Here is a 17,258-nt window from a genome sequence, read left to right on the forward strand (position 1 = left end):
GCACCCCCCCCCCCCCCATAAGTAACCAGTGAACACACCTAAGTTTTACTTCCTCACTCTGAAAGCTTATTGATTTGTTATCCTTATTTAGATTCTTTTGTCATCTTCCAAACACTTAATTTTCGCAATAAGAAAAAAATATCTGATTTTTTTTTTTTCGATTTGCAAAACGTATATTTTCTGATATCAATTATTCGAGGGATGGGGATGGTCAACCCGCGACACGCGTGTCACAGTGTGGCATTTGCAGAGACCAGAGTGTTTACAGTGGCAAGAGAGGACATATAGAAAATAATTTAAAAATTGAGAAAAAAAAATGTCGTTCTCAGGCGTCCCCCCCCCCCCGCCCCAGCATGTGATGCGTTTTGCCCATTGTTATTCTGTAGTACATATGCTGGAGCTTAAACACTCTCTTTTTAGTTTGTAGTTTAATTTTTTGGTCTTTTGACCATATTTATTGAATCCTCCGCAACTGATGAGCTCTGGATTCAACCTTTTTCTTGACAAGGGAGGGAGGAGAGGATAAGGTGAAGAGTGACACGTTGTGACAAAGGTGGAAGGGGGTAAAAATGTTGGGAAAAAGGGTGACATCATTTACGGACAGGCCCATAGGCAACAAGTACAACATTGAAACACGCCGAGGACATTCTAACGTGAAAGAAAGAGAACAGATGTTATCTAAAAAGATGCACGTGGTTTTGTATTTTTAAAATAACCGTCGAGAGGCCGCTAGTCGGCTTGGAGAACTTGTGATGAGGGCGTATTTAAATACACTCCTGACAATTATTTTCTGGGACAACTCCAAGCATTCAAGCTAACAGAAAAAAAATTACTGCAAGTATTCAAGTTAAACATTTTTTTCCCTTAACATTGGTTGGGAACAATGGAATGAGAGTTCAGAATCAATGTAAATATACTGTGTGAGAGTACTGAGTGTAAAATTCATTCAAATCATTCTGATCGACGTAGTGTAAACAAAAGTGAAATATGGATTTTTTAAATAAAAGTATGACTCAAAAATTATATAAAAAAACTGATTTGAATAGTTTGTTAAGAATAGATTTCCCTCTTTTTTATTTATTTATTATTATTTTTATTTTTTTTTTTTTTTGCCTGTAACTTAATGTATGCTATGGAAAAAAAATAAAGAATATGTTCAGAAAATGTTCAAAGATTTTGAACTTTTTGTGCGAGTTTCTTTTGTTATTCGTCGTTCAGAGAGTGAAAAAAAACTAACTGCTTAAAGAAATTAAAAGCTAAGTTAAAAAGGTGATGGATCCTAAAGTTATTTTCCCATTACGCCTCGTGTTCTTTAAGTTGAAAATTAAACGTCTATTAATACGCGCATTTTTATAACCGAAAAAATCGAACAATTACTTGGTTATTAAAACATTCCAATGTAAAATTTTAAGTTTGGGATAACCTAATAGCACATTTGTTTCATTAATAACGCAGCTACTTCAGAAGCGTTTGTATTGAAATTCAGAGATAGCATAGTGAAAGGCGTTGGAGATTTTCACTAAGCTAGAGGAAGAAAAAGAGGAGAGGAGAGAGAGAGAGGAAATTAGTGAAATTTTTATAAGAGAGAAACATTCTCCTGAACTCTGAATTGTATAAATTCTGCAATCTCTAACTTAAGTGGGTAATGATTGACATTTTTCTTATTTTGCAGCTTAAAATTCTTAATTATGATAAAATGTTGATTTTTTAAATTTATTTATTTATTTTTAAAGATAAATGTATAATTTGAACGAAATCGTTGAGATTTATAATTTTACCATAACGAATGGAATTTAATGTCATTTTCATATTAATTAATAACTTTTGTCCTCATATTTTCTTTTTAAATAACTACTCTAGATGAGGGATCGGCCACAAATGATTTTACGCTTCGAGGGGGAAGGGTTTCACAAAATTGTGCGAGTTTGTGACAAGGGGGAGGAAAAGTGTAGCGCCACACATTTTTCAATTAAAAGTATGCATATGAAAAACAACGTGGCACGTGACAAGGGGAGGGAATAAGAGGATGCTTGACACTTTGTGACAAAAGGGAAAGAGGGGTTGTGTTGAAAATAAGTCCCTAACAGAAATAATTAAAATTCCGTTGCTCAAATTGTCATTATTCAGTTTTTTATGTCTTAAACGCCGAATTACAATTCTTCGTCTATGTTACATTTTAACATCCGCTGCGACTGGAATGCGTTTCCCGCGCAGAGCTCTCTAGTTTATGCACGGATTCTGAAGGTTTATTTCATTGTCTTTAACTAATGTTTTAGATTTTCCAGTTAGCCTGAAATACTTGGAACTGGCCCAGAAAATAATCCTCCAGAGTCCGCTTAAATACCACTCTCATCAAAACTTCTCCTTGCTGACTAGTGACATTGGCAGTTAACCGGAAAATAGATTATTTTTAATGTTTTATTTTTAATAATGATAATGAAAAGCACATAATTGCATACAGTAAATTTGTTTTTGGCATAAACATGGCTTCCCCGTTGAATTTCGAGAAAAACTCGTGAAGCTCAAATCCACGAATGTAGAGACGATCATATTCTGCCTTGAAAAAGGGGATTAGATTCTGCAAAATTTTATCAAAAATAACAAAGCATTAAAAGTGAAATATCTGCTTATATATATATGTTGCGCGAAAGATCGAAACTGCTGAATGTCGATTTTTACCGGTGATTCTCGGAAAATATCTGATTTTTCTCCTACGACATTGGTTTGTTGATATTCACCGGCTAATGTCGACATTTACCACGTTTCGGACGTTCACAGCAACATATTAGGCGTTCAGAGCTGAAGTGGATCAAGTCTACGATCGACTCAATCCACTTTATCTCTGAACGTCTCACATCTTAAGAGCTCAAAGTGCTTTGTGTTAAATGAGTTGCTCAAAGCTAAAGTAGATCAAATCTTTAATGGACTTAATCCACTTATAGCTCTGAACGCGTCATATATACAGTTAATTTCTCGTATGAGTGTATGAAAAAAATCAGTTTTGTAACAGAAGGATACTTTTAACGCCTCTACATCTATTGTCCGTTTTTTACGAGAAGGCACTTCGCCACGCCTCCTCGAACGCAGAGTTCCATTTTACGCGGGGGTGATCGGTAAGCAATCCACGCGCTTCTAAAGGAGACAAAACTAGACATCCTTAACTTGGGCGTCCATTTTAATATGCAAAAAAGTCTTAGTGTCCTTTTCATCACTTGTCTGATGTCATTTTAGTTGTTCTTACATTTTAAAAACTGCTGCATTTAAAACAAAATGCTATGATCCGAATATACCTTCTGCCGAAACTGCGAAATAGAATAATCGGAAACCATGTGACGAGGGAGGAGTCAAGTGCCTTCTCTTGAAAAACGGGCAATACAAACGTTTTTCGCCCATTGAAAATCTTAAAAAGGCTTCGAAAATTTAGTCCAGCATATTTGCACGCTTTGTAGTTTAAATGAATATCTAGCGTTGCGGAGAAGTGGAAGGAGCATTTAGAAATTTTAAATATTAAGCTTGAATGTTTCGTATTTTTTTTTTTTTTAATACAAATTGTTAAACATTCTAAATGTTAAAATCAAAATTGTAATAATGTCTTCTTTCCCTGCCATCATTCATTTTGTCTTTAGAAAGTTAGTTTTTCATGGAATAGATCACTGTTATACATGTAGGCATCATTGGGTTGATGCATTTCATACTTTCAGAATGAATTCCACTCCTCAAAAAATCATAAAGAGTACTTTCACACCTTGAAAAAATTCTTATCAATATTTCTGAATTTTACACATTAAAGAGATAAATAAAGACAAATAAAATTTTATTAGTAAGAGGAAAATTGATATTTCGTATTTTTGATTGATTGACCAAACGTATCGGTAACATAGAGTGGTTCCATAAATTTATTTTACAAACTAGAGAGTTTTATTCAATGCAATATCATTCGCCACAGTATCAATTTTGTTGCAGAGTTAAAATTCTGGTGACAATTTCAGCGAAAAACTTTCACATAGCAGAAGAAAAAAAATGCTTTAAATACAGCATAATAGCTGTTGTAACTTATTTGCACTATAACTTGATTGCGAATGAATTTTTGAAGACTGTCTGAGTCTCAAAGCCAAAGAGGGTAAGCCCCTTAAAAAATTTTTTGTATCCTCTCTAATGCTTGTAAATATCGATGGAACAAATAATATTTTTTGCAGTTGCGAAATCACACTAAAAAACTATACATAATGGTTATGTACTTTTCTGATCAAATTACTGGCCCTGAAATTTCAAAAAGCTGTTGTATAAAAATCATTAAATTTCAAAGTATTATTTTTTAGACTGATTGTTTTTTGTTTCTGAACTTCTTATATAATAAGGAAAAAATTTATTTATATCAATGTTGTGTTTATAACCTCTTGAGGTTAAACACTAATTTTGATGGGAAAAGCATTTGATAGTTTTTGAGTGCAAAATATTTTACAATTAAAAAAAAATGTTTAAAAAAGCAAATGAAAGTCCGGATTCTCATGCTTTTTCAATAGAAACAATGCTCTTACAGTAACTTTAACATATAAAATTTATTTTCCATTGACAGGAATAATACACGGATGAAGTATGGTATGTGCGAGTTCGTATTCACAATCGCGTTACTCCTGGTTTACGCTCTGACTAGAGGAGTAATATCCGGTTTTAGAATATAGAAAATGCTATTCTCAGAGGGGCTGTCCGCAAATGACGTTAGAATCTTTTTCATCAGTTTTGACCCCCTCCCCCTTTTATCACAAAGTGTCACACTGCACCATACCCCTCCCCCCTTTGTCACACGTCACGCTATTTCTCGTGAAGATTCTTATAAAAAGGCGTGATGTCACACTTCTTGTTATCCCCTTCCTTCCCTTCTCCCAAACTGTCACAATTTCACGCACTCCCTCCCCCCTCAAAGAGTGACACTTGTGAACAGCCCCAAACTCCGCTCAGTGTAATTCTTGAGTATCAAACATCGCAGTGGAGGGTTTAAGGATTCGGCACAATAAGAAAGAGTTACTCTCAAATAATAACCAACGAGTTACTCTGAAACAACAACCAACAAGTTACTTTTGGCTTAGTACAAAATTTTGTATAACTGATTGATAATTCCTTTGACAGAGAGAGAGAGCTAAAGTTTGTAAGAGCGGTTTTAAGTTAATCACTGTTCTCCTCCACTTGAGCAGAATCTTTCAAAAATGTTGTTTGCGGAACAGCTCTTTTGTGTGTTCCTTGTTAAACTGCAGAAGCTAATGCTCAACAATGTTACAATAATTAAAAGAGCACCAGTAGATGTTTTAGAATAATTTAGGCATTTTATGCTTTTAAACACCAACTTTAAAAAAAGAAGTCTGTTGCCTCAAAATAATAGATAACTTTTTGCCGCATTCAATAAATGTCACTACTGATTAAAATTCACTGTTTAGTTTCTAAATAGTGTTATGATATTTCATTTTCTAAAAGTAATAATAATAACAACTCAATTTTCTTTGTAATTTCCCTTCACCAGAGAATATGAATTTGACTCAATTTTGTGCGTATTAAACGAGAAAGATACAGTTGTTTTATGGTCTCACTGCATCATACATTCAGTAATCTTGCCATATTAACTTTTAAAACACTCTTCGATAGTAAAAAAAAAAGGACAAAGTAGAATACATTTCGAGGTGAATCGGAGAAATAATTTTGGATTTTGACATTTTGCTGCATACCAAAATTTAAATTGTCCCCCCACCCCCTCCTTTCCCCAGGAAACTATGACACACGGATACTTTTGATTTTGTTCACTTTTTCAGATCTAATATTAGTCGTTTGAGCAACTGATGGATTCAATGTGACTAAATACATCATGCGTTACAGCACTACGTTTTAACACTAATTGATCAAGGAACGAACCACATTTCCCCTTGTGATCATTTAAAGTATTGCGGCATTATTTGAAATACGAAATTACACACACATTAAATATTTTTTGATAAATCAAATTAAAATCGTATGACTTGATTTTTAAGAAGAACTTAAAACTCTGGTTGTATAATTGGGGCATTCCAAGGTATTTTTGACATTTATGTAGAGTCCGTAACGTGACCTTTTTTGCCATAACTTCTTAATTTACTGTTTGATTAGCATATTATTTTATTTTGATCTTTTCCTACCAACACACCAGCTCAAATTAAAATAATTTGCAAATCAAACGGTAAATAAAAAAGTTATGGCAAAAAAAGGTCACATTACGGACTCTACATAATGTCAAAAATACCGTGGAATGCCCCAATTAACGAAACAGTAAATTTTCATCTTTTTTTTTTTTTTTTTTTTTGAGAGATCAAAATGACATATTTTTACGGAACTTTCAAGAAGGATTCAAAGTGACCTTAACGAATATTAGCTGTTATTTTACTTGTTCTACTGATCAAAATGAAATTGTTCAACTAAGTAACTCACTTATTTTTTGACGGATCAAATTTGAATTATTTTAAGTAATTTTCAAGAATTATTTGAAGCTGAATTGAATGATTGGAGGAGGAAGTCGACTTTTTTTTTGGCACTATCATGCATTGTATGAGTTTTTTTTTTTTTAATTACTGATATGAATGGGAAACTAAAGAAAGGAAGGCATACTTAATATGTTTTTTCCTTTGTCTCTTCTCGCGAACTGAAGAAAAGCTCTGACATAATTCGGCTCGTTTGCTAAATGAACCTGCTTTCTGCAGAGAGGTGTGCTATCTGGAGCACGTTTGTAGTTTCACCTATGTTTGACCTTCAAGAGGCAGCAGGTTTAATGGCGAAATTACGCTATATTTTCCTACTCATTACAAAACCAAATGCTTTGGATGCTATTTGGATGCTATTATCGTTGTAGCATCAAATGATAAATAATTTCTGAAAGGTATTTTTTCTTTTTTTGGGAATGCCATAACTTATTTTTAATACTTAATCAAACTTTAACGCAAAGTATCATTGTAAATAGCCCCCCATCCCCCAACTTTCGGCGAAAAAATAAACAAATAATTCACATTCTGACTACTTTATAAAAAAAAGAAAAAAAAAGGGATTCATTCGGTTAAATTCCAATCTTCTGTTTGCATTATTAAAATGGACAGTTCTATATCTCAGGCGGTAGAGCAGTATGCTTTCAACCGAATGGTCCAGCGATCGAATCCCAGTTCAGATAATTTGCCATTGTAGCATTCAAAAAACAAAAAAGCAATTTGGGTATCTCACCTATATAAAGCGTTAAAATTAATGCAGCGGGAATGCTCTTTGTTTTTTTAAACCAAGCACTTTGATTATTATGCATTTTAAGTCATTAACCATTTCCTAGGTTATTGAGTCCGGTAATTTTGAGCCTAGCGAATATGATGAATTTTTATAACTGGTGTTTTTACATGGTATTTTCACAAAAGGGCTACAAATTTCTAGCTTGAATGTTTCGCACGGGTCAGCTAGTAAAGTATCAAAGGTGACTTCAGTACTCAACAGAAAATATCACTGTGCGTCATGAAAAAATGCTTGTGACTCTACTCCTGCTGGTTCTCATGTAAAAATGACCTCTTGAACAACCGTTTTCCTCTCATGACCCACCAACGTTTGGAGATAGCGCCCCCTATTTTCCCAGTATTTGAAAGTTTCATAGCCATTATTTCGATTTGAAGAGGAAAAGCAGGGCCGTCATTTCAAAGTTTTCCAGGCGGATGGGGGGCAAAGAGTTACTTACTTATTTCCTTTTATAGGAAAAAACACACCAAAATACATACAAAATATTTACATTATGTTTCTGAAATCCAGATATAGCTGAAAGTTTTTTTTTTCTTCTCTAGGCGTGAAAATACTCCTTGACATTTTTAGAGGAGTGGTTGCCTTTTCTTTAAATTTTTTTCACAATTGCTATTAAAAATACAAAGCGTGAAAATGCGTGCGACCAAATTTTTTGAGACTTATTTCTGATTTTCAATACGTGATATACGCTTATAAAGGCATTAAAAGTACCTCTGGTTATTCCCATAAAAGAAAAGAGATTTTGTAGGTTTTGCAAAGTAGTAATAGTAAATAAGTTTACTGTTTTTCCTTGATTTCATATTATGTTCATATTACAAATAACCTACCTTAAAAGGTGAATATATGGAATAATATATACAAGACACGCGATTAGAGCTATTGCACAATGTAATATTAAGTTAGGGAATGTAGGGCAAAGTGAAATAGCGGGACAAAGTGAAATGGTGAAATATTTACTTTGTTTTTAGAGTTACCAATATGGTAATATTTCAACTATGTAGTTAATAACAGATGTTGCCCAATTCAGTCCGGAAAAAGTTACCCCAGAAAATTTTCTTATGACAATACAAGCAATTATCAAAAATTAATATTCAGATTCTAATATTATGTTATAACTCAAAAATTATTTTTGTTCTTATTAAATGATAAAATTCTTGTTATTAACATCTTAAATATTAATTTGGAATTAATAATATTGGGTGTAGTATTTATTTGTTCAATGTCACGCTTATTTTTTAAAAATGTTTTGTTCATTTAGTCAAGTGCATGCGAGACAAAGTAAAATATAGTTCATTTCGCTCACTTATTCAATCAGTTACGTCTTTAATTTTTAATTAATTCATTAACATTCCTTCATTTAGTTATTCAAATTTTAATTCATTCCTTCACTTATTTTCTTATTCATTTAATATTTTATTCACTCATTTATTTTTTCTCACATTAACTATTTATTTCCTTATTTATTTATTCGTTTATTGTTTCATCATCAATTCCTTTATACTTATTTATTCATCATTTGATTAAATATACTTTTTATAATCAAATGGAAAATATTTCATTGGATATATATATATATATATATATATATATATATATATATATATATATATATATATATATATATATATATATATATATATATATATATATATATATATATATATTCATTCATTTATTTATTTATTTTTTTTTCACTTTGTTCCATGAAAAAAAAAATTGAAAAACTTCCACTTTTTTTGGAAATTACACATTTACTGCCAAAAATGTAAAATATTTCAATGCAAGTTTTATAATGAAATACATTGTTCCTTATTTATTTACTGTAATTTTCAAAACAAATTTCCAATTTGCTCATTTAGAAAAAGAAGTTATCTTAACACTTTGACCCATATTCCCGTATATGTGTCTATTCAGCCATGTTCTCTCTTTTCATGACACAAAATTTCTATTTTTAACAACCTCGAATTAATGTCAAAATTTGATTAAAATGCTCAATCCGTTTCACTAGTGTGGCATTTTTACGCATATATTTGCACTTTATTTTCGGAATTTTCAACTTTTATTTTTAGCTCTTACATATTCGAAAATAAGGAACCACCGTGTATCATAACATAAAGCATTAACTTTTAAAAAAATTGTTCTTAAAAAGTGATCTGAGAAATGATCTGAATAATGATATGAGGGTGTTGCGGGCGTGACCAAGTGGTTACCTGTACAACACGCACAGATCATTATTTTTTAAATACAATTGATCTTTTTAGAAAATTGATACTTCATATTATGATACATAATGGTTTCTTATATTCGAATGCATAAGAATTAAAAACCGAAGTTTTAAGTTCCGAGAATGAAGTGCAAATATATGCGTAAAAATGTCTCATTTGTATAAATGGATTGAGCAAAAGATAAAAAAAATGGTTCATTTAAAGAGAAATATTTCATAAATTATTGATGTAAAAGATTTCACTTTCATATCATTTCTAAATTCGTAATCAGAGAAATAGTCAATTAGTACGTCCTAATGAAGCTGAAGGTTTTGTAGTGTTAAAGATTTTTTTTTTTTTTTAATAATATAGTGCAGAGGACGGTTGGGAGGAATGGGACGGCGTCATAAATGGACACGGCTTCATTCATGCCGAAATAGAATGAGAAGTTTTCTTTGTACCTTGTCCGGTAGATGTATCAGCAAGAGTCTAAAGCTGCTGTGAAAGTTTTTTCATTATTTAAAGCATATTATAGTGTGACTCTGATTAGTTGAACTATGAACTTGATATTGTCTATCCCTTTTTGAGGCGTTCAATTGGAGCGGATTTAGGTTGGAATACTTTTGCAAAACTACTGCGAAAGTAATCCAACTTAATTCAGCGCCGCTAACCCTTCCCTATTACAAAAAAAAAAAAAAAAAAAAAAAAAAAAAAAGAAAAAAAAATTAATTTGAATTCTGAAATTTTGAATTCAAATTATGTTTTTCGCAATCACGAACCGAGACAGGACCCTACTCATTGGAGTTATTGGTTCTAGAAACGGCTCCTGTCCCCCCCCCCCCAAGTCTGCCTCTCCTCCTGGGCGGTTACTTGTGCATAGTTGTGTGTGTGCGTAGACCTGTGTGTATGCACGTAGGCGTGTGTGAGTGTATGTGTGTGAAGTTGTGTGTGTGTATGTGTGTGAACGTGCGTGTGTGTAGGACATGTACGCCTCCGACCAGGAGAAGCGGATAGCTCAAAACCGGAGCAGCCGCGCCGCGCCGCCAGCACAGGACGGTGGGTGGTGCTGCTGCAGAGACTTCTGATCCAAGTTGAAAAAGGCACGGACACCAAAAAACGGTCAAATAAAAACAATAAGCAATCGTGATTGCTCAAAAATGAAAGAAAGAAAGAAGTAAATATTATCATGGTCCTAGCTTCCGAGCCCCTCTATAGCTATGAAGAGTTTTTCATTGACTAAAGCATAAGTAGCTAGGAACAGCCTTATTTTTTAAAACTTAGTAGCTATGAAGAGTTTTTAATTACATAAAACATAGTAGCTATGAAGAGCATCATTTAAAAAACTTAGTAGCTATGAAGAGTTTTTCATTAACTAAAATGTAGTAGCTATGAGCAGCTTTATTTCTAAAATGTAGTAGCTATGAAGAGTTTTTCATTAACTAAAACATAGTAGCTATGAACAGCTTTATTTTTAAAACGTAGCTGCTATGAACATTTTTACATTATTTCTGAAGAGTTTTTCATTTGTCGTTTCATATTGTTGTACAAAATTTCTGACTTAAAAACACACAATGTTCGCACACTGTAGATTGTATTACAGGTTAATTTTCTTGGATATAAGAATGTTTATGCAGTGCAATGCATCACTGGAGGAAACCGTTATAGGATTTCATGTTTTCAAAACGATGTTATCTATCTAAATAAATGGTTAAAATACCAGACTGAAAAAAAAAAAAAAAAAAAACTTTCGCTTTCGTGTTATTCTGTGTTCTCACTTCGTTTGTTTTCGCACGAAAGTTCAAGCTCCTCACTCTGTTTTGGGAGTCGGTGAACCTTAAAAGCAACCTTGCTTAATGGAGTAATACCCATGCCTCAGTTGGAAAGGAATGATGCAATTCACGGAAAAAGTAGCGTGGGGGAAAAGTTTCATGTAGTGAAGAATTAAATGGGGAAAGTTTTTACTTAGACTTTGGAATACGGAAGTTTTTCCCATTTTATGTTTTATCAGCAAAAATGTGCTCAAGTATGTCTTATTAGTAAAATAATAATTAAAAAGAAGAAGGAGGAGAAAATGCTTTTGAGTTTCTTTCTGAGCTTTATGTTTTGTAAAGTGCAATGGCAGACAAAGAAATTGCCATCACGTGTGAAAAAATGGAAAAGTGTGCAAGTAATGTGTTTCATAGAGTAGGTTTTATGCAATAATTTTTGGTATTTTTTCAATTCAATATTAATTTCATTCGATAAAATAGTTGTATGATTAATCTCAATCACATTTTGTTAAGATTAAAAAAAAATTCTCTCTCTATATTTTTTTAAATAGTAAAAAAGAAAAGTACAGTATTTAAGAAAACGTGGAAAAAAGCGTTTAACATTCAAGTATTGCTCATGGGTGTATACACTTCTAAGTGTATGCAATATGATTGCCGCACCGAATAAATAAACTGCACTGAAAATTGTGCTTCATTTTGTTGGCGTATTGCCTAATTTTTGTACATGAATCAATTAGGCATATTGCGTTAAAAGATTAATATAAAAATATTTTAGCATGTATTTACATTTAACAAAAATACTTGAAAATGCATTGCAAAGAAGAAAAAGTTATATCTCACTCTGCCATCTCTCTTATTGCATTAAACAGCGTTTAAAAAATTATTTGGCAGACGTTCATTCACAAAATAACTGAATAAATCTTTTTCTAACGATTCATTTTATTGAACTTATGATTTCGTTTCCACACACGAGCTATTTTTTTTATCTTGCTGACAAAAAAATATTTCAAAAGTTATTTGGAATATCTCCACTGATAAATATATTTACTTAAAAGTTTTTCATAATAACATAAATATGTTATTAGTATACTAATAGTAATAAATTATTTGGAATACCTACAGTGATAAATATATTTGCTTAAAAGTACTAATTAAGCTTAAAAGTACTCAATATATATTAGTATACTAATAGTAATAAATTATTTGGAATTCCTCCACTGATAAATATATTTGCTTAAAAGTACTCATTATATATTAGTATACTAATAGTAATAAATTATTTGGAATACCTCCACTGATAAATATATTTGCTTAAAAGTTTTTCATAATAACATAAACATGTTATTAGTATACTAATAGTAATAAATTATTTGGAATACCTACAGTGATAAATATATTTGCTTAAAAGTACTCATTATATATTAGTATACTAACAGTAATAAATTATTTGGAATATCTCCAATGATAAATATATTTGCTTAAAAGTTTTTCATATTAACATAAATATGTTATTAGTGTACTAATAGTAATAAAAAATGCTTCACGATGACGCAACCTTTCTACAAAAAAAAAAAAAAAAAAAGAAAGAAAGATATATAAGAAAGTTATTTAACTCAATTTCTAGTCCGATTTTTGCTAGCATGCAATTTTCCGTACTTCATTTTAAAAAATCAGGTTATTTTGCATGAGTGCTTTTATTTACCTAAAGCATACGAGTTTTTCATTAGTTAGAGCATAGTAGCTATAAAGAGTTTTTCATTATTTAAAACATATATTAGCCATGAAGAGCTTTTGGTATAACTTTGCTTCTCCGCATTGAAGAAGGTATTATCTTGTGTACCGCAATGCGTCTGTAATTTAATTTTCAAATTTCTGATTAAATATGTAGGGGAGTTATAAGATCAATTTTAGCTTTAGTGAATGAAATCATTTATGAATCGAAATTCAATTGCGAATTGAATGTCTGGGAAGATATTTTAAAACCAAAATTAGATGCGTTACTAATCTTTAAGAGAATCGACGGGAAGGGGCTGTTGGGCTTTTATTCTATTTAACACTACAGTGAGTGTCGGCGGTTTTTAAAAGTTCTCCAAAGAGGCACCCTTCCCAAAATGGGCTCTGAATAAGAATAAACCTCGTATGGAGCAATCCAGTCCCTTTAGCCATTTGAGCCTTCAAGCACCATTCAAATCGATAACAGAAAAACAGATAAAAATGAAATAATTATGGAGCTTTGGTGGGATTCATCGCTTAATTCATAACTGAGTAGAGATTTAGGCAAGAGACCCAAATTGCTTTGATTTCGTTTTACGTGACTGAAGAACGGATTTTCAAGATTATTTCCAATCTTCATTTTTTATGTGTACAGATAATACCAATCACCCCCCCCCCCCCTCCATTTCTCCTTCTTCTCTTTCATTGCGTATTTTCAATATAAAACGATTGTAAACGAGTTTCTCTTCCAAATTCCCTTTTTTTATCCCCACTTTCCCACTTTTTGTTTTATGTTTCCCTTTTAATACATCCTTAAATGACGCGAAGAAGTCATTATGTTTCATCACAGCTGGTTGGACGTGTCCAGCATCAACATTTTTCCCTACTTGGCGATGGGATCACTCGAGCTTGGCGATAGAAAGGTCGTTTCTGGTAACCAATATTTCATCAGAATTCATTTTGTAAGTATAGTAGGTTGCGGGACATTTTTCAACCTTCGGTTATCTATCACTAGCCACGAGTAGCTAAAGCGTGATATAGGTAGCTAGCTCATGGTAGCAGTAGTGAGTCGATATTTTACTACAGCTATTTCTTTACTGCTGAAGTATTTTAGCAAAACCACTGCAGTTATTTGATTGAAAGATGCGGCGGCGGAAGGTAAGTTTATAGTTTTTATTAATGTGTAATAAAAATGAAATTTGAGGTGGAGGAAAAAAGAATAACGAACAAAAATTTCACTTTTACAGTTATTTGCAATAAAGCATTTAGATTTGAATGTTTGAAAAAAAAATCCCTTTTCTCCTGGAAGTGAACAGTTCTCTCCTTTTCTCTGGGAAACGTTACGATTATTTTCACTTTTCTTCTCTTTCTTTGAACCATATTGCTTAGAAAAATATTACTTTTTGTTAGCTTTTAAAAAATTATAAATTTTATAATGCTGTTAAATATAATACAATGCTTCATTAAGCAATTATAAAAGTATTTCATGTTTTCATTGAAAGGAAAAAAAAATATTTCGCTTAGAGAAGCTGATAAGAGACGTTCACTTATTTTCAAGTCAAAATTTTTTCTCGTGGAGTTGAACTAAATTTGTAGAATAAAATTTTTGGATACGAAGATTCTTAATTTTTTTTATTTCTTGATTTTTACTTTTAAGCGAGAAAACACCGATAATATTTTTTTCTTAAAATTAACGAAGTAGCTTAAATTTTAATGTTATACACTTCATATACACAGTTTTTTGCCGCATGAAGATATCTCTCTCTGCGAATTCAGAACTTAAGCAATATAAGCAACTTGCGTTCACATTTTTTAAAATTATGAAATTCAATCCCCCTCTCTCTCTCTCTATATATATATATATTTTTTTTTCATTTTACTTTGCAAATATGTATCTCAAAATAATTTTTTGCTTTTAAAATTAATTCAATTTTTTGAAAGATTTTCTTTTTTGTTTGGTTTTGAATTTGTAGTTGAAATATTTAGTTTGAAATAAAATATTTGTTACTGTTTTTTCAGTTTAGATTCTCGTGTTTGTTAAATTCGAGTAAATGTTTCAGAGCAAGTTTTGTCCGTAAGCTCGAGTTTCAACGGCCGTATGGCTTTTGTTTGTTTAAATACTGCGATTCCTCGTACGCAGCTTTCTCCACGTGCACTTTTTCGCCGACTACCTGTTGAGCAAAGCAGAGAAGTCTGCGTCACGACAGGAGCGGCCATTTTTGGCCCTTTTTTCTTCCAATATTCATGTTTTAGATGGATTTTGCTAAATTAAAACACCGAAAGAAAAAAAAATTGAATGTCATTTTGAGCAGCTTAAGGTGAATCCTTGACAAAGAGGGGAAATATTAACGGAAAAATGCAAGCTCAATTCTAAATACTGTAAAGATATTTTCGATCGGCGTAGCTTGAAAGATATCTTAAATATGTTGACTTTCAAGCTATGCAGATCTGAAATCACCATTTTAAGAAAAAAATCTATTGACTTTCGATCAAGTCATCAGATTCGTTCCTTATACGATATGTTTATCACTTTTTGTTTAATGTAAAATTTGAAATATCGTTTTGTTTGACTTTTCAAATGGACTTTAAAGCTGACAGAGTTGGAAAATATACCAAATCTGATTATTTAGTTTTAGTGCAGCTGTTTTCATTTCATTTCTAAAATATGCATGTTTTTTGAGCAATCACGATTGCTTATTGTACCCACTTGACGGTTTTGAATTCCTATCATTTTATTTTCCCACCAGCACCCTCTGCCAGCACCGCCGTCGCGTCGACCGGCCTCACGATGCTGCTCCTATTGCGAAAACCGTCTTCAGGTTGCGTCCATATCCTACACACACACACACGCATACACACACACAACACATACACACACTTATGCCTGAGCACAGGCACAAACACATACTCCTACACACACACACACATGCCTGCACACAGACACAAACACATATACTTACGTACACACACACACACACACACACACGAACGCCTACACACGTACGCGCGTACACAGACAGCACTGCATACACAACACGCACACACATGCATACATACACACACACGCATCCACACACATGCGCATACACAAACACACACGCGCATTTATACACACACACACTCGTGATTGCGAAAAACATAATTTGAATTCAAGATGTCAAAAATTCAAATTAATATATATTTTTTTTTATTAGGCTCAGTAAACAACAAATGCGGTGAGCGCGTGTGCCCATATATCCAACACTGTTTCTGCATGTTTTACACTTCCATTAAAATAAACATGAAAGTGAATTGCTTTGCTTGATACACACAATTATAAATGAACACATAAAATTAAATCAACTGAACCTTGTTGCAATGAACTCCAAAATCAATAATTTTATTTTGACTTTAAATCTGAAATAAACATTTTAATAGTTCGATGAAAGTTCGATTCTTTTTAAAAGTATAGATAGTTATTTCTTTTTTGAATTTGAACATTTAAAAAAAACTTTCATTTTTTTACTGGGTAAAGTACACATTTTGAACTGGTCATCTCTATTTTTACCAATGAGTCATTTTTTACCTTTTTAAAATTTGACTTTTATTTTGAGCTCAAGGTGTTTTGGTGATTCCACAGTCACGTGTGAGACAATCTAGATTATTTTCTTCTTCTAATTTCCTGCATATACCAAAATTTGTTGACCTAGAAAAATTACTTAACTCCTATATGTTAAGCATCTTTTTTTTCTAATTTCCTTTTTAACGGTTATTTTTTTAATGGAGTTTACTTGTAATGTGTGGGATACATTTTTGGACAGCCGTTTTAGATTTCTCAATTCTGGCAAACAATACTTCAAATCTAAAGTAGCATCTTTCCGACATGTATCTACTTTACTTTTCTTTTAATTTTTAGTTTAAAAAAGAAACAGTGGGCTATTCTACAGAAAACTAGACATTTTTTCCGGCACGTAATAGCTCTGTATTTGGAGTCAAAAATGTTTGAAAACTGTGGCGAACAAAGATTTTTTGCTCAAGAAACCACACGTACGAGTGCGGGTGCGGTTACACATTGCTCAAAAAGTAGAGTTCGTAAAATTGTGGTCCAAAATGGCTGATCAAAGCGCGAATGCCTCGACTTCCAAATCATAATCGCCACGCTCTGAGGCAAAACGTGACTAGCATTTGAATTTCGTGACGTTTCAATGGGGGAGATTTCCTAAATGTCCTGTTAAATGTTGATGATCTCGAACCGTATTCCTTTGCGCGGTTTTAGTTTTTTCAACGCACGTAGCAATTGAAAAATAAT

General features: G+C 32.3%; 1 protein-coding gene across 2 annotated transcripts in view; it reads left to right on the top strand.

Moving 5' to 3' along the window:
- Nucleotides 1–17,258, top strand: part of LOC129231818 (solute carrier family 2, facilitated glucose transporter member 1-like) — a 112,896-nt gene that overhangs the window by 20,848 nt on the left and 74,790 nt on the right. Inside the window, exon 1 of one of the 2 annotated variants that reach the window (XM_054866199.1) lies at nt 13,956–14,128. The exons of the other annotated variant lie outside the window; for it this stretch is intronic. Within the exon in view, the coding sequence (XP_054722174.1) occupies nt 14,114–14,128 (15 nt within the window). The 5' untranslated portion in view covers nt 13,956–14,113. Of the gene's footprint in view, nt 1–13,955; nt 14,129–17,258 lie in introns of those variants that run through there. 2 annotated transcript variants of the gene reach the window in all.

The sequence above is a fragment of the Uloborus diversus genome, chromosome 10, assembly GCF_026930045.1.
Source record: "Uloborus diversus isolate 005 chromosome 10, Udiv.v.3.1, whole genome shotgun sequence".
In the NCBI taxonomy this organism is placed as follows: domain Eukaryota; kingdom Metazoa; phylum Arthropoda; class Arachnida; order Araneae; family Uloboridae; genus Uloborus; species Uloborus diversus.